This window comes from Dipodomys ordii, unplaced genomic scaffold (genome assembly GCF_000151885.1).
Source record: "Dipodomys ordii isolate 6190 unplaced genomic scaffold, Dord_2.0 Scaffold135, whole genome shotgun sequence".
Lineage (NCBI taxonomy): Eukaryota > Metazoa > Chordata > Mammalia > Rodentia > Heteromyidae > Dipodomys > Dipodomys ordii.
In genome coordinates this window covers 2,056,159-2,081,893 of record NW_012267351.1, presented here as the reverse complement: position 1 = coordinate 2,081,893, position 25,735 = coordinate 2,056,159, and the positions used below count along the sequence as shown (strand labels likewise).

Below are 25,735 nucleotides of genomic sequence, written 5' to 3'. Positions count from 1 at the left end.
TAGGAGTCTCACGGTCTCTCCTGCCCGGGCTGGCTTTGAACCGCGATCCTCAGATCTCAGCCTCCTGAGTAGCTAGGATTACAGGCGTGAGCCACCAGCGAAGAATGAGAATTTTGTATGTGACCTGAGTTCAAAAACTGAGATGGATGGTGATACTATGAAATACGTGTTTGGTTTTTGTCCTTTATCTTGGCCTATCTTTCCTAAAGGCCTTGGAGTGTCCAAAGTGACATTGTCTTTCGATGCTAATGCCTGAGTGACAAGCTGGCAGCTCCTAGGTAGCTTCAGACCGAAGCAGGAGCAGATGTTTGGAACTTTCAGCTCCACATCATCACCCCAACCTCTGGGAAGAGCATTATGCTAAAGGCTAGGCTGATTGAGAATGATCAGTGATAAAATCAATCATATTCATATTATGGCAGTTCCAGAAAGCCACAAAAGGACATTGTTTGGAGAACTTCTGGATACCTGAACAGAAAGAGGAGCTTGCACTCTTAACTAAAATCATCTGCAAAACTCTCTGAACATCTCTTGTATAGTATATGTACCAGGCATGGCCATGTCTTCTTCTTGAGGGCAGATGGCGAGGGAGGAGTGCAGCCAGGTAATGATTAGTGTCCTTATCTCAGTGTCCCATGCGGTCTCACCTGGAGCCACTAGTGGATCCTGTTAACGCTGGCTAAGCAACTCAATCAATAAATAGCAAGCTAATAGCTAGAGAAGGGTAAGTGCTGGATACAGGCTCCTGCATAGCTCTGCCCACCCTCCCGTATTCTGGTGGTCCTGGCATCTTGATTGCTTCTATCAGCTTTCTTCTCCACTGCCATGGATCTTTGTGGCCATGGGGGAAAAAATAGCTAGTTATCAGTTTAAAACAAAACGCTAGTGGGAACAATGGACAGACCACAAGAACCGGCATTTGATTTAGTTCCTCTATGCAATCTATGCAAGGTACTTAGCTTTTCAGCTTAGTTTCTTTCTGGGTACAATGGAAACCAAAACTGGCATACCATGTGACTGAGCTATTCTAGATGGAGCCTGGCATGAATCAATCATTTTGAAGGGCTCAATCATGGGGTGCCATTTCTCATCAATAGAAACTAAGCTTGCAATCATTTCTGTTGAGCTCTGGGGCTTTTTGAGAGCTGGTGTTCATTATGGATACATGGGGTAGCCAGCGAGTCTGTAAGCCCTTCCCTCCCAAGCTCCACACTCTGCAATCTCTCTCTCTCTCTCGCTGTTTCTTTTTTTTTTTGTCAGTTCTGGGGCTTGAACTCAGGGTTGGGGTGCTGTCCCTCAGCTCTTTAGCTCAAGGCTAGTGCTCTCCCATGAGCTACAGCACCACTTCTGGCTTTTTCTGTTTATGTGGTGCTGAGGAACCGAACCCAGGGCCTCATGAATGCAAGGCAAGCATTCTACCACCGAGCCACCTTCCCAGCCCTGCGCTCTCTGTCTCTCTTTGTCTCTGTCTCTGTCTCTGCCTGTCTCTCTGTCTCTGTCTCTCTCTGTCGGTTGAATTCTGGGCCTGGGTACTGTCCCTGAGCTCTTTTGTTCAAGGCTAGCACTCCAGAGCTTTGAGTCACAGCTCTATTCCCTTGCTCTCTTTCTTCCTGGTTTTGGCCTCATCTCCTCTGACTGCCCTCACGATTCCCAGGGGCTGCACCGTGGGTAGTGGGAGATGGAGGCTGGGCAGAGGGGGCTCACCAAGGCTCCTTCCAAGCAGGTGGCATAGTTATAGCCCCGCCCCATCACCAGGAGCGACCTCTGTGTGTAGAGCTCCAGGGCCAGGTCATGGATCTTCTCATCCAGCGACAACACTTCCTTGATCAGCTCTAAGTCAAGCACAAGGAACACGGAGACAGCCAGTCATTTTCTGATTTCAAAACAATATTCAGAGAGAAAATTCTGGGGCATACCATAAGGTTTGAGAACACATACCCCTTAAAAGGTTTGGTATCCTTGGATTGGTTTAGATGGTTCTACACTTAGATTGTGGGAAATGGCTTGTATTACTGGCCAGGAATTTGTTAGGGGAATGGTAGCTCCTAGCTGTGTGAATACATTCTTGAGTACCTATAAGGTAGGAGGGAAACTACAATTTCTAGATCTATTTTTCAGGAAGAGAACTGAGCCCACAGAGACAAAATCACCAGCCAGCAAGACATACAACTGACACTCCAATGAACACCCCTCTTCCTGCCATGTACTATGATTCAAAGCAAAACCAGTGTAAGTTAGACCAGTGGTACCCAACCTTTCCAGTCCCAGAACTTCACACATTTTAAAATTATTACAATCCCTATGAGCCTCTTCTTTTGTGTACTGGGTTTCATTACTTACTACATTAGAAAGTAACACTAGGTGCTGGGAATGTGGCTTAGCGGTAGAGTGCTTGCCTAGCATTCATGAAGCCCTGGGTTTGATTCCTCATGTACCACATACACAGAAAAAGCCAGAGGTGGTGCTGTGGCTCAAGTGGTAGAGTGCTAACCTTGAGCAAAAGAAGCTCAGGGACAGTGCCCAGGCCCTGAGTTCAAGCCCCATGACTGGCAAAATTTTTAAAAAGGTACTTTTAGTCATTAAAAAAAATAAAGGGATGACATTGTCCAAAAGAGAAATGTACACATTACCTACCTGCATTGTGAAGTGGCAACCTCTCTAAACAATACCTTAAATATAAATAATAATAATAATAAAATTATATTTTAACATAACAAACCCATTACATTTTTATATTTTCAGGAAAAAAAAACAGAGAAAAGTGGTATTGTTTAACATTTTTTTTCTCCTTTTCAGTACTAGGTATTAAACCCAGGGCCTCTTGTTTGCTAGGCAAAGACTCCATCAGGTAGCCAATATGTAGGCCACATCTTCAACCTAATGTCTGACTTTTGTGTGTACTGGTAGTGGGGCTTGAACTCTGGGCCCAGCACTCTCCCTTAGCTTTCTTGCTCAAGGCTGCCACTCTACCACTTGAGCCACACCTCCTACTTCTGATTTTTTTTTTATCCCAGTTAACTGGGGATAAGAATCTCTTGAATCTGTCTGCAAATTTTCTAAAAATGGATGCATTTCATTATAAAGTATATTTAGGAAATCACATTTGTTAAAATTAGCCTGATTTCAGGGAAGTCGCTAAATGTTGGGAGGTAGTCAATCTCAGGATGGTAGCTACAAGTCTCCCCACCCCCAACCCTCACAATTCTAAGTTTTTAGTGAAAATTTGATGTTAAAATTAATTGGCAATATTTGTTGCCAATTTAGTGCTCTTGAAATGTCAAGTTAACTTTGTCATTTTTGAGTAAATATCTGCCAAGTACTGGAATTAGCTTTCTACGCATGGCCTAAGCCACCAGGGAGGAGGAGGGGGCCGGATGAGGTCAGAGCAACAGGGGCCCAGTGGAGGGCTCCAGGGCCTGGTGAAGAGGGCAGGCTTTAATCTTGGCCCAGTGAGAGCTGCCAGAGGGCTTAGCAGTGGTAGAAGTTCTAGATGGAGAGTGATTAACAGCAGTGATTACAGGAGACAGTCAAATAAGAGAGTGGCCAAGTATCGTCACTGGATTTGATTAGAGGGGAGGTTGTGTGTGGTAGTGCATGCCTGTAATCACCGTGGAGGCAGGGGATTGAGAGTTCAGTGCCATCCTGGGCTATCTAGCAAGGCATTGTCTTTAAGATAGAAGAAAGAGCTGGGTGCTTGTGGCTCGGGCCAGTAAACCTAACTACACAGGAGGCTGAGATCTGGGAATCGCAAAGCCAGCCTGGGCAGGGATTTCCATGAGACTTTTATTTCCAAGTTGTCACCAAAAAGATGGAATTGGAGCTATGGCTCAAGTGGTAGAGCACCAGCCTTGGGCAAAAAAGCTAAGGGATAGCACCCAGGCCCTGAGTTCAAGCCCCAGTACTAATACAAAAAATAGGGAGGAAAGGAGGAAAGAAGCAAGGAAGGAAGGGAAAGGAATGAGGGAGGGAAGAAAAAGAGGGAGGGAATGAGGGAGGGAAGGAAGGAGGGAGGGAAGGAGGGAGGGAAGGAGGGAGGGAAGGAAGGAAGGAAGGAAGGAAGGAAGGAAGGAAGGAAGGAAGGCTTCAAGGAAGGGTTAATTCTGGAACATACCAGGTAAAGATTTCAGGCCACGAATGATCTCTTGTCTCCTGTTTTGTAGAGAAATTCTGTCTTCAGACATCATCAAACCAAACATCACCAAAGAGATGAACTGGCTGGTGTAAGCCTGTCAGAAGGAATGTGGCAAAGATTTGAAAATATTTGTCTCAGAGATGATTGAAGCACTGAAGGACAACACAAAGACCAGAAAATGATAATGAACAAAAGGAGAATAAATAAGGAGAAAAAATGGGGGTAGCAAGGGCGATAAGATGAAGAAGGAAGAGAGGGGGGAGAAAAAGATGGAGAGCGGATGGAAGGAAGGGAACGAGGAAGGACGGGAAGGGAGGAAAGAATGAATGAAGAAAGGAAGGAAGGAAGGAAGGGATCAAAGAGAAGAGGCTCTTGGTAGAGCTGGGTACAATTTGCTCCCGTGGGTCCAAGGAGAGCACAGCACCAGTCAGGCCCTCCCCATCCCCCACCCAGCCAGCCCAGCCTCTCCCAAGAAGAGGATAGATGCCTCCTACCTTGGTACTGGCCACACCGATCTCTGGCCCAGCATTGATGTGAACGCCACAATCGGTCTCTCGGGAGATGGAGCTGCCCACAGTGTTGGTGACACCCACAGTCAGGGCTCGGCGGTCCTTACAGTAGCGCAGAGCCAAGAGTGTGTCTGCAGTCTCTCCTGTCACACAAGGGCCCTTTCAGTGCATGTCAGCCACGTTCAGGCGCTCTGCCAGCCTCCTACCCTGCCCCTTCCCTAACTCCTCAGCCAGCCTTCAACAGAAAATGCACATTCAACATCCCTCCCTTCCCTGTTGATTGGCTATGCAGTTGGGGCAAAGGCACCTCTCCCGTGGAGGTTGGAGCAGCCCGACATGCAGGCCCCTAGATATCACATCACCATGGCCTTGAGCAGTCTTGATATGATTGTGTCATTGCCCCTGCAAGACTTGCACATGAACTATGGACTAATTGGACTGCAGAGTAGACCCCTAGTCAGAGGGGCTGAAGGATGCGTGGAGAGCTTGCGCAGGCTGTGTGTGAAGCCTCTGATTGGATCTGGGGACTGATAGGGCCTAAAGGCCTTCCAATAATCTTGAGAGTCCTGCGGTTCTCTCCTGGGAAGATCTTATCGGCCCTTGAAGAATGCCCATCAGATTCCCTCCCTTCTGACCAGCAGGAGTTCTGTTTATCTTTTTCTTCAGCAAACCTTTGCCATTTTACTTTTCCCACTGTGTCCATGAACTCATTCCTTGGGAACCACAGAGACAAAGGACCTGATCCAGGTGTTCCAGGTTTTTCAGTTATCAGTCTGACAGATCAGACATTGAAGAAGCAAAACCACCCACAAGGTGTTTCCTCAAATAGACCTTGTTTGATAGGACACATCTCTTGCAGCTTCCCAATGGGGACTCAAATAGTTTTTCTTAATAAAGCTACTTCAGTGGGCTTATGCATAAAAGCCAGCATAAGCACCCTGGGTTCTCAACTAAATTAAACATGAGCCACACCATAAAATCAAAACCATTAAGGTCACGAGTCTCTGGATGCTGTTCCATCCACATGGTTGCAGCCCTTGGCTGTGTTTATCCTGGCTTTTCTGCAGTGTTAATTGCAGACACCATGTGCTGTTCGATGGCTCAATTCTTTCCCTTCTTGTCTTTGGACATCTGGGTTTAGCACACTGGAGTGTCACGTGTGGCCTTGCTCAGCACCAGTGATGGGGTGGGAGGGGAAATACCTTCATAAGCCCCACCCCCTAATTTGAATAGTCCCCCTCACCATTTCTTTATAGAGCTGAACACTTCTGTACAGACACTCAGGGGTCAGCCAGGGGGACTGCTTTCACATGAGACTCAACTCTGTTATTTTGTTCATAGCTCATGAACTGTTTTTCAAGCTCTGCTGGGATCATCAGCTCAAAGGCAACCATAGCAACCCCAGACAGTAGGTATGACCACATTAGTTTTTCTTAGCTAGTCACCAAAGTGGAAATGGTATTTTAAAAAAGTGGAAACTAGGAGCAGTATTAAAAGCCACTGTGGATATTACAGTGTCACTGTCAACTTTTCCACCAGGATAAGGACATGGGGCTTCGGGGTTATTTTTTTCTTTTTATCATTTTCATCAGACATTCTGGAGAACTTATGGAGGAAATGACATGACGTCTGGCATTGGCTTCAAAATAATCCAGAGGACTGGGGAGGGGCTGGATAAAGATCACACAAGATCTTCTGAGTTGGTCCTTGCTGAAGCCAGACAACTCATTCATTATATGCATCTCTCTACTTTTTATAAAAGTTTGGAATTCTTCATAACTAAAATATTTCAAAAATCCTCAGAGGGCTCAGGGGGGCTCCAGACATATGCCAGACCCTGGCTGAGTATCTCACTGGGCCAAGAGCAAATATTCCTGCCTAGTGTGTTGGTCTGGTACCCTGGCAGGATTGACTCAGAACAATCTCTCTCCATGCCTCCCCCCCTGCTGGATATTGTAGGCACTGCACACAGAGAAGAGTTGGGTCTGGGGCACAAAAACCCACACAAAAAGAATTTTGAAGGAGGTTGTTTTTTTGTTGTTGTTTTGTTTTCTTTCTCCACTAAAACTCAGAAAATGTTGATGAGTGCCTTGGAAGTGAGGTGAGAGGAACTGAGGGGCTGGTGGGGGGGGGAGGGGAAGACCTGGATTCTCAGCCCACCTGTAGCTCCATTATAACCTTGGCTACCTGTCCTCCTTATACAAGGGCGACAGTAATCAATGCCTTTGGGGGTTAAGTGAGCCAATGTCTGAGCGCATACATGGCACATGGAAGGTATACAGAGGGTTGACTGGAAGGGAGCGTGACATACTGTATGACACAGAGAAAAGAGAGCCCAGAGACGAACTAACACAAACCTGAACACACTGCCTGTATCCCTTACCTGACTGGCTTATGAAAAAGCAAACATCATCCCTGAACACGGGTGTGTTCCTGTCCAGAAAATCGCTGGCGAGTTCCACCATCACCGGGAGCTCTGTCAGTTCCTCTAACACTTGCCGGGTCTAGAGGGAAAAACATGAAAGGCTAAAAGTCAGCCGTGGGCCCCACGGGGACAGTGTGTAACATGGCGCCTTCCTGTTCAGGTAGCAGGCGACTTGAGTCATTCATAGAGGCCACCTTGAAGAAAAGGCTCAATGTGACAGGTTTTTTGTGTTGGTATTAGGGCTTGAACTCAGGGCCAGGGTGCTGTCCCTTATCTTATTCACTCAAAGCTGATGCTCTACCACTTGAGCTACAGCTCCACTTCTGGCTTTTTGGTGGTTAATGGGAGATAAAAGTCTCTCAGATTTTTTGGCTCAACTTGGTTTCGAACCACGATTCCTCAGATCTCAACCTCCTGAGTAACTAGGATTACAAGAGTGAGCCACATAGGGCCTGACTCAGTGTCACTTCATAAGCTGAGCTGTGGGAATGGATTCCAGGGTTTTGCCAAATCCATAAGGTCACTGTATGATGGAATTTAAGGTCTCACCTACAATGTCTCACACAGTTGCCCCTTTGCTCCCTGAGTCAAAGGTCCAGCGTATACTTACGGCCACAGCAGCATGGTAGCTGGTCCCACAGCCAATGACGATGAGCCTCCTGCATCTTCGAATCTCCTTCAAATGGTCCTTCAAGCCGCCCAGGAGCACTGCAGGACACAGGGCAGGCAGGGTGTCAATGCTGAGTCTACACAGTGACTTCATTCAATAGCACAGGACTCATATGGGGTGCCCCACTGAATACTGCTGGGATTACCTGTGTTGGTTTCAAAATTCACCCGACCTCTCATTGTATTGAAGACTGATTCTGGCTGTTCGAAGATCTCTTTCTGCATAAAGGCACTGAAGTTACCTGGTCAAATAATGGGAAGGAGCTGGGTGAGTTTTCATTTGGATGCATTTCTACTGCTTAGCTTTTAATTAGGAAAAACCTGGCACCAAGTCTTTTGTATAACCTTCTGCCATTGTGTCATTACTCAGGAGTGACCACGACACCTGTCAAGCCCACCACAGGTCCCGGAGGGTGTCGGCAGGTATTGTCCTCCTTGCCTCTGAGTGACAAATCAGACAGAAGTAGGTCAAGTACAATGATTATCTGCAACCTACATATTAGACCCTGCAGCCGGAGGAGGGCTGGGCTTTATTTGAGACATGTAAGGAAGGAAAGGTGTGACTGGTTCCCCTGGACTATGCTCCCATTAACAGGGCCAGAAGGAAGTAAAATGCCTTATTTCCAAAAAGCCACCCACTTAGAGAAGTCCAAATGAAACAAAGCCAAAGAAAGAGGCATCCCCCCCCCCTTCTGTAGTTCAGACAAACAAACCCTAACCAAAGTCAATTCCAAAACGTTTCCAGCCACACATGCATTTCTGGGGCTCTGAGCTGAATGGGACTGGATGATCACCAAGTACTGCATCTGACTGCAGAACAAGCAGGCCCCTGACGGTTCAGAGATAGGCAGGCAGTGTTCTTCCATCTCTGCTGCCTGTGATTAGGAAGTGAACACAAGGACCCTCAGGTAGGCAAGCAGTTGGCTTGCCTGTGTAACAGGCAGCCTGGTCAGGTCTGGAATGGCAGGGGGTTGAGGATGGTGGGGAGAGGCTTTGGCTCAGGTGGGAGTGGGGAGGGAGGGAGTTGTAGGCAGCAGCAGGGGGGTTGGATTTTAGTCTAAGAGTGTCGGGAAGCCATTAGAGGACTTTAGAGCAGGTGGTAGCAGGGACAGTTTCATGTTCCTAAGAATTTACTCAAAGCTGGGGCAGGGGTTGGGGATTGAGGGGGAGGCATAAACAGGAAGATTCTTTAGTTCAGGCTAACCTAGGCAAAAATCAAGACTCTATTTTAAAAAGAACCTGATAAAGCGGCTTATGTGACCCAGGCCTATAATTCTAGCTTCTCGGAGACTGAGATTTGGGAAGATCATAGTTTAAGAGCAGCCTGGGCATATAAGTCTGATACCCCTTTTCATCCGAGGGCTGGGTGTGGTGCTGTATACCGGTTATCCTAGCTATGAAGAGAAGGCTAACACAGGTGAATCACAGCGCAGGTGTACACCTGAGCAGAACATGAGACCTTAGCTCAAAAATAATCATTATAGAAAAGCTTGGTGGTAAGAGCACCTGTCTTGCAAGTGAAAAGCCCTGAGTTCAAACCCACAGCACTGCCAAAAGAAACAAACAAAAGCTTTACTCAGCCTGCCCTATGAAAGTAGAGATTGTTGAAGACAAAAGTGGGTGCTCAACAGCCAAGTGTGGGAGCGCACACCTGTAATGCCAGCATTCAGAAACCCGAAACCAGGAGGATTCAAAGTTAGAAGGCAATCTGGGCTACATACAACCTCCCATTACTACAGACCTCTTGCTCTTGAGGATAAAGGGTGACAAAGGAAGATAGAAACATATGCCAGGGAACCAGGGCACAGGGTCGCAGGCTAAGCTCTCCACGGCCTCTTAGCTGGGCAAGTTACAGGCCACCTGCAGTCCTTCTCCAGTAGCCAATGGCTGTGTGGACAACAGCTCCCCTCCACCCTATCAGGAGCACCTTCTCCAGGAGGCTGCTGCTCCTGAGCGCTCAGAGGACACCTGCCTTTCATGATTTGCTGCAATTCCATCTGCAAGGTCTGAATGGCTCGAGATGGATCGTCGCTAGCTGAGCGCTTGATTCGATGAATGGAGAGTTTCCCATCAGCCACTGCAGCAATGTCATCGTCCTCCAGGAAGATGACCCGGTTGGTATGTTCTATGATGGCGCTGGAGTGAGGGAAGAACAAACATCAAGATTGACACCCCCCAGGCCTTCACTGCAACTGGGAGGCGGTCACTCACGGTCTCCCAATATGAGATCCGTCTTAGTGGCACAGCTAAAATCTGCAGGACATTCACCGCAGGTGAATCTCTCTCTTCCCCCAATCTCTCTCTCTTCTCTCTTCAGAATTAATTGGCAGCCAGTGAAGGTCTAACCCTCATCTTAACTCATTGGAAATGTAGGAAAACATTGTATCATTTTTGCCTCTGTAAACATTTTGCTTATATCTCTGGAAGATAATGAGTATTTTTTGAACCTACCATAAGACTGACATCATATTTCTCAAATTTCTCTAAATAACCTCACAGATGTCTTTTTTTGTTTTTGTTTTTTGTAAATCACTGGTTTCTTCAAATTGGGAGCTGTTGAGTTTACAGATTAACTTGGAGGAAGAAGCAAGATCTTGAAACAAATGATTCTAAATCATTAAAAGTTTAGTCAGTTGCTTGTGGCTCATGCCTATAATCCTATCTACTCAGGAGGCTGAGATCTGAGGATCACAGTTGAAAGTCAGCTCTGATAGCCAAGTCAAGTCCATGAGCCTCTTATCTCCAATTAAATCACAGAAAAAGCTGGAAGTGGCTCTGTGGCTCTAGTGGTAAAGCACTAGCCTTGAGCACAAAGGCTCAGGGACAGTACCCAGACTCAGGCATAGAGTTCTAGCCCCAGAACTGGCCTAAAAAAACAAAAATAAATTAAAAGTGACGTTAAAACTTTCTACAAAGAATGTGGAATCTGTGCCTTTGCTCAAATCTCTTCTTTCACACTATAGTATTTTCTTTTTGTTCAAGACTGTGATTTGAACTCTTGATCTGATGCGTTCACTCACTGGCTGACAGTCTACCACCTGAGCCACGCCTCCATCCATCCTCTCATCATAAACTTTTGTAGTGTTTTGTTCTTGGGCTATTGGTGTTGAGATTTACTCTAAAGAATGTATTTTCAGTTGTCGTGAATATGTTGCTTGTTTTATTCAATAAAATTCTGAGAGCTGGGTGCAAGTAGCTCCTGCTTATAATTCTAGCTATTCAGGAGACTGAAAACTGAAGATCCTGGTTCAAAGCCAGCCCAGACAGGAAAGTCTGGAGACTCTCATCTCCCAATAACAAGCAAAAAGTTGGAAATGGAGCTGTGGCTCAGGAGTGTTAGCCTTGAGTGGAAAAAGCTAAGGGACAGTGCCCAGGCCCTATGTTCAAGCTCCTGAACTGGCACCAAAAAGAGTTTGCTGATTTGTCAGCCTGCAGTGCTGGTTCTGTAAGGAGATACTAGAAGAAATAAGGTAAATGCAAAACCAGCCTAGGCAGCTGGTAGCACAGTGGCTATTTCAGCATCTTTTATTTTCTAACCAGCTGCCAGTATTAGTTCTAACAGCCCTTTGGTAGGATTTAAAATGTGTATAATTACATTGCCTATAAATACTCATTTCATCTTCTTTCAGACACTTATGCCTTTTCTAGTTTGAAAAACATCTCCCATATTTCATCGAATATAAGATAACATTGATTTGTAAGGTCACAATCATTCTGTATGCTTCTATGAAGTAAAAACTCCATCAAATAATAATTGCAAGCTGTCACTTATGGGTGTAAAAATCTGAAATAATTGTTTGTGTGTGTGTGTGTGTTTGTGTGTGTTAGAATCATTGAAATAACCTGAGCTTCTCACTGACATGGTCCTGCTTTGAGGAGCGCAAGTTTGGGAACTACGATCCTTAACAGTCAGTGTTATGATGCTAGCTATGGGATAAAATAGGCCTTGCAGCCTATGTTCTGATTCCTATTCTTTCTTATTTCCCAGGAGAGCTGGCCTGGAGTGCTCCCTGATTCAGAGCAAGGTCCTCCTAGAGGCTGAGTGGGAATAAAAAGCCATCCAAGGATGAAAAGGAAGAAAATGTGCCTATAAAAGAGGTTATGATTCATTCTCTCTCTCTCTCTCTCTCTCTTTCTCTCTCTCTCTCTGTATATCACATACACTGATGCTTAGTGTCTTTCTTTGTCCAATAGCAGGAAGGCTTTGATTGTCTCTGTCTCTTTCCTCTTTCTCTTCCTACCTGCTTCCTTCTATGAGTGTAGATGTATGCATATAAAATTTGATGTATCAAAATAGATACAAGGCAGAATTTCTCACAATTTCTTTCTTTCTTTTTTGCCAGTCCCAGAGCTTGAACTCAGAGTCTGGGCACTGTCCCTGAGCTTCTTTTGCTCAGGCTAATACTCTACCACTTGAACCACAGTGCCACTTCTGGCCTTTTCTGTTTATGTGGTACTGAGGAATTGAACCCAGGGCTTCGTGAATGCTAGGCAAGCACTCTACCGCTAAGCCACATTCCCAGCACCTAGTGTTATGTGTTTTCCTTTTTGCTGGTCCTGGGGCTTGAACGCAGGGCCTGGGCTCTGAATTCTTCATCTGTACATTGAGGACAACATATACTTTAGAATCAGAGCCCCTCTTTAGCCAGAGCCCCTTCATCTTGGCCCTATCTTCTCTAAATGGTCAGACCCCTGTCAAAGGGAGGGTGGTGTAGGGCAGGACTCTGAGGTCTGGTGTCAAATGTCCCAGCAAACAGAGGAGAACACCTCAGACAACAGGGGCTGAGAGAGGCCAGGCCAGATCTGTGAGTTTTTTGTAGCAAAAACTAGCAGTCAAGGTTTGTAGGTGAAATTTCCCATTTCAAAAATCTTGGCTACTCATCCACTTACTCTGTGCAGCCTTCGCCCTGCCCCCTCCCCCCCAGCAGATCAGAGGAACTAAGTCATGGGCACCAGGGCTGCACTCAAGATCCACGCAGTTGCTCATCACAAGGGAACCCAGCAGAGGAGAGCTATAGAAGACTAAGATCTGCTTTGGTCCTGCCTCCCACTGTGAGAAAACTGGCTCAAAAAGTGGTGGGGGATGGGGAGGGTAAGTAGGAAATGGTGGGACTGGGGTTGTATGTAATTCAGTGTTGCAGAGTGCTTGTCTACCATGTGTAAAGGCCCTGGGGTTCAATTCCCAGCCCCACAAAAGAAAGAAGAATAGCATTTATAGACATTCACTCTTGGGTTACACAATCCCCCAGACAGAAAGGTGAAAGGAGTTTCAATACCTGGCATCAGAGGCAAAGAAGAATTCCACGGCTTTGTCGCCCACAGCATGAAGGCAGGTGGAGCTGTCCAGCCTCTTCATCCTGGTTCTACAGATACTCTTCACATTCTCAATATTGCCTAGTAAAGAAAAGGCTGGGCTACAGATTCCAGTAGAATATTCCATTGGCAGAGCCCATCTCCCCTTTGAATGTGTGTGGGAGAAAATTTGCAATTTTTAGCTATGGGCTGTGTCAGCCAAATCGTGTAAAAAGCTCCCCCCAAAATAGCACAGCACCACTGAAAGAGCATTTAAATGGCTACAGTGGGAGAGAAATGCAAACAAAACAAACCGAAGCAATACTCAAATGGAGGGCACAGTTGTCATGATAATTGAGCTGAGTTCTGTTCTTTCTACTTCTGTGGATGTCTGAAAATATCCACAGTGAAAAGCTTTAAAAAAAAAAAAAAGATGATGCTGGATCTCCACTGAGATACCATGCACCTGGGTGGGTCCAAGTGGTGCTGACCAGACCAGAGCAATCACCCAGGTGCCGCCCTGCGCAAGGCCTTCTGGGGGAAACTTACACGTCCGGTATAGAATGGGGATCTGCTCGGTGGAGAGCTTGTATTTGCTCCGCACTCCGATGAGCAAGGGGCTGCCTCTCCTGTGGGGATAAGGTGTCAAGTTACCCATCAGCAAAACATGGTCTGTCTTTCTTATTATTAGTGGGAGAGAGCCCAGAGTCCTTCGCGACTCCAGCGTCTCCCTCTGAATCTTAATTTTGCTTTCCAAGGTTTCAACTCCTGTCAGGTCAACTGAGAACCAGAAACTATTCAACAACTGTCTTGGACACAATGGTTCAACAAAATGGGGTCCTATTTTACCTCCACCTATTTCTTGGGGATATAGACCAGTGATCTGACAAGCCACTTGTTCAATGGCTTGGTCTAGCCCTTGAATGTCTGTTAACCTGACTCAATGCAGGCTCTTATTAGTTTATAGAGCCATCAGCTATTGGCAATTTTGAAGAAAAAAAAATAAAGCTTTCTTGCTTCTTCCCACCATCATCATCTGCATTCATTTGAGTCATCATGTGAGGTGTGATGAGATTTTAAAGGGAGTTTCTAAAACAGGAAACAACTTTATAATTCTACAATTTGAAAGAATTACATTCCAAATGGTAAATTCAATCCAGTCCTAGAAAAGCAAAAACTCACGATAAATTCATCTGATTTTTCTGCCTAGATACCAGGAAAACTTTCAATTGCCTCTCTGGTCCTGACTTGGGGAAAGGAAAAGGGCTGCAGAGATATTCCCAAGGCTGCTTTGTACCTTTAGAATGAGGTCTGCAGCCCACATGGCGGAAGCTCCTCTGAGGCCAGCACCCACCCACATCTCCCATTAGCCTGCGAAGTTCATGGGACAATGCCCACACTACCTGATTCACTGCCAATCCCCAAACCTGGCCCACAACAGGAGGGCCTGTTCTACTCCATCACCACATTGGACAAACTGGGATTCTGGAGTGCTACACTCGCCCTACGTCTTCCCATGTTGGACCCTCTGCCTGGGAAGCTGTTCCTGCAGCCTGCTTTCCTGAGGATGACACCTGTGTTCCTTCCCACCACTCTCTACCCATCTCTGACCTCCCCACCAACTGTTCAGAAACCAGGCTGATGTCACAAAGGTCTTTAGGAAATGGGCACATTGGAAGTGTTCAACAAATAATGGATAATGAATGGATTAGGGATGGATAATCAGTAGATAATCAATTATCCAAGAGGGTTCCTCCAAATTATATAAGGCTTTAAACCCCCCACAAAGACTAGATCTGGTCTTTCTTTACGTTTTAATTTGTCGCCAACTTCCAAAAATCTGAATATTTCACATAGAAAATTAACTTTGTTTCTCTTTAAAAGAAAAAAAAAATTCAGGCACTCTAGCACCTCTAGCCATAGAGAGTGAGGTGCTGTGTTCAGGGCCAAAAGTACAATTGTCATGTCAGCCCAGCAAGTGCTTTCCAGCTGGTCAAAGACCCTAGAGCTCCCTGAGCCCTCAAGCTAAATAATTTATTTATTTGTTAGTGGAAGTCTTAATGCATTTGGCCTCACCTTGTAGCAACAGCTTCTCCTGGGTAGTGGATACTCTTGAAAACCAATGCAAATGCACCCTCCTGTAAACACAGGAAAAGAACGTAAAGGATAGCTCCATCCAGCTGGCTCAGCCTGCAGCCCTGGGCAGGTCTCTCCTTTGGCCACTGTTGATGGGAAGCAGTCCTGGGCTCAGCTTGCTCAGGCTGAGGTTAAGAAAGTCAGTAAAACAAGACACCACACAGCAGCACCAAAGGCCAGAATTTGTGAATCGCATCATGAAGAACATAAGCCTGGCTGGACTGGCAAGAAACTCTGGTTGAAGATGGCCAGAACTGGGTGAGCTGAGTGGACTGCTACTATTAGATCAGGAAATGAGAATGAGGCTTGAGATGCCCCATACTCAGCCTCAAGGAAGGGACCAATTTAGGGAGCAGCTGCAGGATGGAGGCCCATGAAGGAACTGTAATTTAGCTGAGGTCCATCCTTGAACCTGGGCAATCAGATCATCTGTGAACCGAGACAAGAGTATTTCTACCCTCTCACTTGGTGATTAGACCATCAAAAAGAAGTCTGGGTTATTACTGTTACTGTTTCTATGGCTATGCCTGTGCCCCAGCATAAAACCAGAATTACATCCCTGCAATGGTGGCTCACACCTAAAATCCTAACCAATCAGGAGGCTGAGATCTGAGGATTGAGGTTTGCAGCCAGCCCAGATAGGAAAGTCTGTGAGACTCTGATCTCCAATTAACCACCAAAAAGCCAGAAGTATGGCTCTAGTGATAGAACACTAGCCATGAGTGAAAAGGTCAAGGGACAATGCTTGGGTCAGGAGTTCAAGACCCAGTACCCACTCCTCCTCACCCACATGAAATAATCTGGGTCTAGGAATGTGTATCTTAGTAAGAAGAGTCTTGTCTAGCATGTGTGAAGCCCTGGGTTTGATTCCTGCAAAAAAAAAATTTCTGGTAAATGTGCTGTAGCAGTGTTAGGCCTATAGTACCAGCACTTGTATTACACATGTGGAGATTTTTTTTTCTTGTCATTCATTGTCCCCTCTACTACATAGCACTTATATTAGGAATTATAAACAGTATTGAGGCTTGAATTCAGGATCCTAAATTTTTGCTCAGATTTTTTTTTTCTCACAGCTGGGCACTCTCCAACTTGAGCCATGCCTCTACTTCTGGCTTTCTGGTGGTTAATTGGAGAAGACTCTCACAGACTTTTCTTCCAAGGCTGGCTTTGAACTGATATCCTCAGATCTCAACCTACTGAGTAGCTAGGATTATAGGCGTGAGCCCCTGATGCCAACCTTACAATACCATTTTTATGAGACATGAATATCATGGATTTGGGCATCAGAAAGGATCCTGGAGTTCATTCTTCTATGTTATGGAAGATAGACTTAACTGAGAGGCATAAATTTTATTTATAAATACGTCCTCTATTTACATCCCCCCTTTATAAAGAGTCAGGGGGCAAAGAGTTTGGACAGCAGACTGAAAATGTCCACTGAAGGATAATAGTTTAAACCACGGTAAGCTCAAAGCAGTCTGTGACCCAGCATGCCCTGGTTTCAAGACCTTGAATGCTATCACCAGGCTGCCTAGAAGGAGATTTTTTCGATGGCCAAATGCCTGGGAGGGTGGGATCTGAGATATGTGGACCTTTCTCACCCTCTACCTCTCTGGAGCCCATGGGGGCCTTGGGCTATCTGCTCCACTTCCTCCTCTCAGGAGGAGGGACTTCCCCTTGGACAGTCCTCCTGCTGTGTCTTCCCTGTGATGGAGAGACTGTACTTCTTGGCTTCAGCTCTCTGGGATCACACTGACTTCTCTCGCTTTCTTTCCTGGAACCAATTCCCTGATGTTACACGAGGGACTGGAGCCTGCAGATGTGCTCTGAGCAATCTTATCACAAAAACACAACCCTCCCTGGAACTGCAACCATTTCCTGCCCCAGGAGCAGGAGGTACTTTGTGCCCTTTCACAATTAATCACTTCAGAAGTCTGCATGTGCTGGCACCTATTTCTGCTTTTCTTTCCTCTCTTTTTCTCTTTCCAATCTTTCCTCTTCCCTCCCCTTCTTTTCCCTCCCTCCCTCCTTCCCTTCCTTCCTTCCTTCCTCCCTCCCTTTCTTTCTTTCTTCCTTCCTCCCTTCCCCAGAGACACCATCTTCCACCTTCAATATGTTGTAGCAATTTACATAATAAGACTTGATTTTTTTTAATAAAAAAATCCTAATTTAGACAGTTGGGCTTTGTAACTCACCAATTGCTGGATGACTCTCTCGACTAGTGTGGAAAACGTAATGTCCTCAGTTTCTCTGTTGTCGTATACGTATTTAATCAATTTGGCGATGGTCTCTGTGTCTGTTTCTGACTCAAACTCATAGCCTTTGCTTTCCTGGAATCAGAAGACATTGGACATGGGGGTGACAGATAATGGTCATTGTGCAAGGCTGTCCTGGCTAGTATCCTCTAGTCCCTTCTGATTTGACTTAAGGCGAGAATAAGGAAAACTGGGAAGGGACCAAGAAAAAAAAATCTCTGCCAAAATCACACTGCCAAACACCTCTGAGTCATCTCTATATTCCCTGAGATTGTCCCTCCTCAGAAGTTTGTCTTTGCCATTAATCTGGACCTTGCAAAATAGCAGCAGTGGATGGGAATGATAAAAAATATGTTGAGTCAAATCCACCCACATCCGGACCTACAACACACAACCCCTTTCGTACTGCGTACGAAAGTACTTTCGTACTTTGGCTTTCCAGTCCACATTCCATTCGGCATGTGAATTCATGTGTTACATAGTGCACACACTTTAATCACACCAACTTCATGTTTTGTTTTGTATTTGAATTCTGTGAATCCACTTGGGCCCTTGAGATCAACACTCATACTCTACCCTCTATGTTCTCAAACAAGATATGGGCCGGGTGGTTCAGTGGGGATTGAGATTCATAGTCAGGGTTGTGATATGGTTCACTTAAGTTTGCTCAGCTCAGGTAGGCCTCATTTAGTTCCTGCTCTTTTTTTTTTGTCTTGAGGGAGATGAACTCGTTGGGAAGCTTCTGAGGGATACCCCATCCTACTGGAAAATGTCTCTCATCTTACCAAAAATTTCCTCAGATCTTTGTAATTTGTGATGATGCCATTATGGATGACAACAAATTCTGAAAGAAAGAAAAGGTTCAAAAAAAAGGTTCAAAGAAGACGGAAATGAAGTTCAAGTCAGATCCAAATTGGGAGAAATGTCCACAGCTTGGAAACTCGTGGCAAATTCTGCTCCTACAAAGACTCTGGTTCAGCACACTCCATCAGCGAGAGGATTAGAACTGCTGTCCATGATTAACTACAATCTCACCTCGGGAGAAGGACCTTTACCTTCCCAGAACAGAGCTCTTACAGGTGATCTATTGTTATTATCACATAGGATTAAAGTCAAAAGGGGGTTGGTCAACCTTCCAATCTCCAGAAACAATGGCAGGTTTCTTCTGCTCTAGCCTCTTAAGGGCTGGGTTTACAGGCAGGCAGTGTGTCTGTCACTATGCTAGGCTTAGAAACATATACCTTTTACAGCCCTGGAGATCCAAGTTACCTGAGGGTATGACTAGGCTGTGACTAGGGCTTGAACCCAGGGCCTGTGCGTTTCCCTGAGCTCTTTTTGCTCAAGGTTAGTGTTCTACCACTTTGGGTTTTTGGTGGTTAGTTGGAGATAAGAGTCTCACAGGCTTTCTTGCTGGGGCTGGCTTTCAATCATGATCCTCAAATCTCAGCTAAGATTACAGGCATGAGCCACTAGCACACAGCTTTCAGAGATTCTTTGTATCTCCAATTCAAGTTATCCTTCAGTTCAGGAGAGATTTCTCCTATTCATCTGAAACGCTTATAATGTTCTTTTTACTTTACATCTACTATAACTTCCTATTCATTTATTTTCTCTTGTGGGTACTGAAATGTGAGTGCAGGGTCTCAATCTTATTAAGCAATGCTCTATAACCTCAGCCACACACTCAGCCCTTTTCACTTTACATTTCAAGTAGGATCTCAAGGCCTGGACTACAGTCCTCTTATCTGTGCCTTCCAGGTAGCTGGCATTAGAGGTGTGTGCCACCACACCCAGCTTCACTGATTGAAATGGGGGGAGGGTCTTGCTAACTTCTTACTCAGGGTTACCTCAAATCAACCTGAGATGCTGAGGTCCTCCTGATCTATACCACCTGAAGAGCTGAGATTATAGACATGAGCCACCAAGCCTGGCCATCCTCTCAGTGTTTAAGAAAACCTTGTATATGCCGGGCACCAGTGGCTCACATCTGTAATCCTATCTACTCAGGAGGTTGAGATCTGAGGATCATGGTTCAAAGCCAGTCCGGGCAGGAAAGTCTGTGAGACTCTTATCTACAACTAGCTACCAGAAAACTGGAAGTGGTGCTGTGGCTCAAATGGTAGAGCACTCGCCTTGAGCCAAAGAGTGCAGGGACAAAGCCCAGGACCTAAGATCAAGCCCTATAATTGACCAAAAGAAAATCTTGTATTTTTGTGAAGTCACGTAAGAAATGGGTGGCTTGCATAAGGAAAGTCTGTGGTGTAAACACTACTCCATGTATCCACATATCAAAATATCACATACATATATATGCCTTTTATATTTTTGTGTCATCCAAAAGAAAATTTAAGTTAAAAAAATTAAGAAGGGCTGGGAAGGTGGCTCAGTGGTAGAGCGCTTGCCTTGCATGCATGAGGCCCTGGGTTCGACTCCTCAGCACCACATAAGAAAAAAGAAAAAAGCCGGAAGTGGTGTTGTGGCTCAAGTGGTAGAGCGCTAGCCTTGAGCTGAAGAGCTGAGGGACAGCGCCCAGGCCCAGAGTTCAGACCCCACGACCGGACCCCCCAAAAAAAAAAATTAAGACAAAGGAAAGCTCAATGTCAGCAAGAATGCTGACCACAGTTGCGCCCTGCTACAGTTTTATGTCTTTTTTTAAAAAATAGTTCCATTTGTTGAGGAAGAGAAAGGCATTTACAATGCTTATGTGCATGTGATCACACAAAATAATATTTGTTGAAGCTGAGTGCTGTCGGCTAATGACTGTCATCCTAGCTACTAGGAGGCTGAGATCTGACGATCATAGTTCAAAGCCAGCCTGGGTAGAAAAGTCTGTGATATTCTTATTGCCAATAAACTACTCAGAAAAAGCCAGACGTGGCACAATGGTTCCAGTGGTAGAATGCTAGCCTTCAGCAAAAGAAGCTCAGGGACAGTGCCTAGGCCCTGAGTTCAAGCCCTAAGACTGCCCCCCCAACTCCAAATATATATGTATGTATGTGCATTTATCAAATGAACTCTAAGAAATGGAAACAAGAGGGTTGTTTTTTCTTGCTTGCTGTTTTTTTCTTTTGTCTTTGAGAGAGTAAAGGGAGGACAGAAACCCAGGGACACAGGGTGAACAGATGCAGCAGTGGTACTCACTGGACACTAAGTTGAAAATGAACTATACAACTTGTGGGTGGGGATGGGAGGCAAAAACTGGGAGAGAATAAGGGAAGGTTGACACTGTCCAAAAAGAAATGTACTCTTTACTTGACTTATATAACTGTAATCCCTTTATACATCACCTTCATAATAATGAAAAAATAGTTCAACTTGTTCTAATTTCTTCTTGTAATGCTAGTTACCCCTATGTCAGACACCAGCTGACTACATGTATCTTTCTCTCCAGTTTTTCTTTGGCAATTTTTTTTCTTACAAATCTTTATGGAGTTTTTAAAAATAATGTGTTTTGCAGACAGATCTCAGTAGGTAACCCATGTTGACCTTAGATTTGGAGTCTTCCTGCCTCGGCCTCCTGAGTGCTGGGATTACAGGCATGCACCGCCACACACCCAGCGTGAACCTTTGCATCTTGCCTGTGTTGTTCTCTTTTTCAATGACTCATCCTGAATCAGAGCAAGGCGTGGGTGGGTCCCCTTGGAACCTCCTTGCTTTGGGGATACAATCAGAACTGTTGTCTGTCCTGAAATGAGGAGGGGTGCGGGGTGGGGGGGTGGGGAGGGAGTTCCCTGATGGAGTTCACCATGGGTGAGCAGGAGGCTGGGTTGGAGTTGAAACCATCTCAGGACAAATGGTCCTGGTAATGTTTTCATAACTAACACCTCTGCTCCAGGGACCAGCTTCAGCATCTGACTTAAGGTTTGGCTCGGTCCTCAGGTCATCCATCAGGCGGCCTCCCCCCTCCCCTGACACGTGGGATGTCATTTGGTTCAAGGCATGGGCTAGACCCAAAGGAGAAGCATCAACAGAAGTCTCACCAGCACTCAAAGATTCTGGTCCTATACACTGAAAACCCTTCATAGGGATTTGGGCAGAGACCCTCACCTGGCACCTTCTGTTGGGGACAGTGGTGCCTGCCCTCCTGCCTAGCTCTGCACCCCACCCTGGGGTCCTGACCCACTGTGAGTAAAGGACTAGCCGGATATCATGCGTGCAGCAAAGTGTCACTACGATGCCCTCAGCAACAGGTCTAGTATATTCTATCCTTGCGGAAGCAGGAGCTTCGGCAAGAGCTTGGACGATGCCAGGGATGAGGGGACACGGCCGAACAGGAGACCTGGATGATCCCAGAAGTTGTTTTCTTTGCTGGGCACTCTTTCCTGTCTCAGGTGTGACCAGGTGTGTAACCTCTTGGCCTACTTAGGGGCTCAGATTACATGGTTAGACTCTTGTCTGCCTTTTCAGAGGCCTGGGAAGATAAAAATCTCGCTTCCTATTGCTGGAAGGGCAGACATCCTTGGAGCCAACCAGAACACTCCTCCCACGCCCCCTCCTCCAGAGGTCACTGGGAGTCCCAGATCCGCCGGTCTTTGCCCACGGGGAGGAGGCGAGGGTTAGAGTGCCCTGTACTCTTCAGTACAAAGTGCCCAGGCTTTGGGTGTTTTGTTACAGTGATACAAAGCAGACTAATGCACTTCTCTGCTCCACTTTCAGGCCGAGTTACAAAAAGCCAACATTCCTCGTGGGAAAGTCACGGTTGTTTTTCTGTGGTGTACCTGGGCAGTAAGCAGCTCACAGGGTCCAGACAGAGTGGGCCTCTGGATCGAGGCCCAAGGCTACTTTGGAAGGCTTTAGGAAAGGGAGTTTCAATTATCTAGGGAAAAGAGGGTAGTAGGAGGGGAAAAAATCAGCTTGAGGCTGGCACAAAACGCACTGGGCGCTGGTGGCTCACGCCTGTCATCCTAGCTACTCAGGAGGGTAAGATCTGAGGATCGAGGTTCAAAACCAGCCCGAGCAGGAAAGTCTGTGAGACTCGTATTTCCAATTAACCACCAGAAAACTGGAAGTGGAGCTGTGGCTCAATGTGGTAGAATGCTCAGGGACAGCACTCAGGCCCTGAGTTCAAGCCCCATGACCGACAAAAGAAAACACCTCCACCGCCCTTGTGGTTAGATCATCCTTGAAAGTAGTTCAAGGTGAGGGTCAGGGATGAAGAGCCCCCCCAACCCCTGACCCCCACATACCGTTTCCTTTGTCTGAGCGCTGTGGGTGGCTGTTGACCGCACTGGGGACCCCGTGGGTGGCCCAGCGCGTGTGAGCGATGCCAAAATGTGTCTCAAATTCCACCTTTAAGTCCATGTTGTCTTGTTCTAAATGGAATAAAGAAACATCAGTCCACTGCACTTTGGAAACACTTATTGACACAGTCCAGAGAAGAGAGGGAGTTTCTTTACATCAAGACACATCATCTCTGCCCTCAGCATCACCATCAACCACGTGGGGAGCAGTCTACCCGTGGCACTTATCAGTAACCGCACTCAGTTCTGAGCAAAAATAAATCGTTTTTGAAATGATACAGGACTGTGATAAGCAGAAAATCAGTATCAACTCCCAGAAAAAAATGTAAAATAAGCACACAACTATTTAAAAAATTGCAAAAAATTCACCATGTGCCAATGCTTAAAATAAACCATCTCTATCCTCTGTAAGATGCCATTTTACAACTTGGGCTTCTCTATCTTGATTTTAATTTTGTATATGTATATATGGGGGAGGCTGGGTGCACGTGGGGGGGGGGCAGTATAAGGGTTTAACCCTGGGCCTTGCACTTGCTCAGCTTTCTTGTTCACGCTGGTGATCTACTACTTGAACCATGCCTCTAGCCTGGCTTTTTGCTGGCTCATTGGGAGATGGAGGCTCTCAGACTTTCCTGCCAGTGGCTGGCTCAAATTGTGGTCCTCACAAAATAATGGCATTTGCAGGGAAATGGATGGAACTAGAGCAAGTCATTTTGAGCGAAGTAAATCAAGAGCAAAGAGACAAAGGGCACTTGGTCTCCCTGATATGTGGATGCTAAAGCCAAAATGCAAAGAGATCTGACAAAGTAAACAGGACTTGAGAAACAAAGGACTTGCACTCATTTTGTTGTATCATTGCTAAATGACTCCATTTTCTTGACCACATATATGGTATATATGCACACATCTGAGGGAAGCTAGGAGGAGGACACAGAATCAGAGGGAAATGGGAAAGCATACAACAGAGGGGCTCATCAGCTGCACTGGACATAGATTAAAATGAAGCAAATCAAAGTCAGCAATGGGAGGGAGGGAATGAGAGGGAAAGAGGGAACAGCTTCCATTAAGCAAAAGGAAAGAAATGTAAACCTCACCTGACGTGGAAGAAATAGTTGTATTGTCAAAGCTCATAGAATTCACAAACTTTATAGACCATGATAATGACAATTTGCCTTGTGAAGGTTAAAATGTGTTTGTGACTTTAAGCATCATTATCCCACCATACTGTGAAATATACGAAATTTATGTAATCACCTAATCTCAATAAAAAATTATTATAAAAAAAATTTGAGGTCCTCAGATCTCAGCCTTACTGAGTAGCTAAGATTATCCCTAACATGCAGCTGATATGTTTCTCCTTAAATGCTGCTGGAATGTTTCCAAATGGTCAGAACAGCAAGAATCCCTTCCAGAAAGAACATGTTTGACCTACTGTAAAGTTCTTCATCCAGAGCCTTGACTTTTCCCTTCTTCTTGACAAGCTGGATATGTCTTTCTTTGACTTCATGATTGCTCCCATCAATGGCTACACCTGAAGTTTAAGCAAGATTACATATTTTTTTAAACATTTATATTTCACATGTGTTATTTATTTATTTATTTTTATTTATTGAGGTCAGCTGTGGGGCTTGAACTCAAAGCCTGAGTGCTGTCCCTGAGGTTTCTTTTGCTCAAGGCTAACATTTTACCACTTTGAGCCACAGCTCCATTTGCCAGTTTTCAGACGCTGAATTGGAGACAACAGTCTGGCAGACTTTCCTGTCTGGGCTGGCTTTGAATCGTGATCTTCAATGCCAGTCTCCTATGTAGCCGGGATTAAGAGTGTGAGCTGCCAGCGCCTGGCTACATGTATATTTTTAAATCTATATACAGCCCACAGCATGAACCAATGTTTTCCTAAGTACAAATACTGGTGTGAAAGGAAGTTCTATTACCAGAAAGGCCATTTCCATTCAGCTTCTCACCTCCCAAACAGGCAAGTCCTGTTCCCATCCCTGTCTCAACAGACTGACGAGTTTTGCCTATCTAGAACTTCATAAAATTGAAACTACAAACTGTGTGTGTGTGTGTGTGTGTGTGTGTGTTAGTGTACTGGGGCTTGAACTCAGAGCCTCATGTTTTTCCTTAGAGTTTCTCCCCTGGCTCAAAGCTGATGCAGTTCTACTTCCAGCTTCTTGCTGGTTAATTGGAGATAAGAGTCTCTTGGATTTTTCTACTTGGGCTGGCTTGGATTTCAGATCCTTAGATCTCAACCTCCTGAGTAGATAGGATTATAGATATGAGCTATCAGCACTGGCTCTTTTCTATACTTTTTAACAATAGTTTCCTCTAGTTTTTCTTTAATTTTCCCCTGTCTTTAATGAGCAAGTATTATTTTGAAAAGAAACCTTAAGAAGTACTAGAAAAATGAACAGGTTGTAAACACACACACACACACACACACACACACACACACACAAAGTACAACCCAGACTGTAAAAACAAACAAACAAACTCACCATAATGCCACAAAAGAAATGGAGGAGAGAAACAGCCAGCGCCACACACAATCTGGCCTGTAGCACTTACCTGCAGAGTCATAACCTCTGTACTCCAGCCTCTGTAAGCCTTTGATGAGGGTTTCAAAAATCTCCTTTCTTGTCCGGGGAACTCTGTAGTTCATGTAAGCAAAGATTCCTGTTAAAAAAAAAAAAAAAACACATCATATTAAAGAAACACTTGGAGTCAGGTCTAGTAGTGCATGCACACCAGTGATCCCTGCTACTCAGAGGGGAGAGGATGACTGAGGGGATCAAGGACTAAGGTATGCTGGGCCTCATTTCAATGAATAAGGTGGAAGCTTATGGTTCTAGCTACACAGGAGGGGTAGGCAGGAGGCTCAAGGTTCAAGACTAGCCCTGAACAACAACAACAACAAAGAGCATGCGCAGGGCTCAAGTGTTGAGTGCATCTGATTAGCAAGCCCTGGATTCAAACTCCAATTACATGCCCCCCCTCCCACAAAAATTCCCACCACTAATTAAAAAACAAAAACAAAAAGCAAAAACACCTGCTTGGTTCTGGCCTTGAACTCAGAG

The 25,735-nt window shown here is 45.5% G+C and overlaps 1 protein-coding gene across 1 annotated transcript in view; it reads right to left on the bottom strand.

The window, feature by feature from the left end:
- Positions 1-25,735, bottom strand: part of Gfpt2 (glutamine-fructose-6-phosphate transaminase 2) — a 42,642-nt gene that overhangs the window by 5,200 nt on the left and 11,707 nt on the right. Inside the window, exons 2-16 of the mRNA XM_013030907.1 lie at positions 25,227-25,334; positions 24,091-24,189; positions 22,605-22,730; positions 18,204-18,262; positions 17,359-17,493; positions 15,104-15,165; positions 13,577-13,656; positions 13,012-13,129; positions 9,708-9,871; positions 7,882-7,977; positions 7,677-7,774; positions 7,025-7,145; positions 4,627-4,784; positions 4,112-4,226; positions 1,705-1,832 (exon numbers count right to left, since the gene is read on the bottom strand). Coding sequence (XP_012886361.1) covers positions 1,705-1,832; positions 4,112-4,226; positions 4,627-4,784; positions 7,025-7,145; positions 7,677-7,774; positions 7,882-7,977; positions 9,708-9,871; positions 13,012-13,129; positions 13,577-13,656; positions 15,104-15,165; positions 17,359-17,493; positions 18,204-18,262; positions 22,605-22,730; positions 24,091-24,189; positions 25,227-25,334 — 1,667 coding nt within the window. The remainder of the gene's footprint in view (positions 1-1,704; positions 1,833-4,111; positions 4,227-4,626; positions 4,785-7,024; positions 7,146-7,676; positions 7,775-7,881; positions 7,978-9,707; positions 9,872-13,011; positions 13,130-13,576; positions 13,657-15,103; positions 15,166-17,358; positions 17,494-18,203; positions 18,263-22,604; positions 22,731-24,090; positions 24,190-25,226; positions 25,335-25,735) is intronic.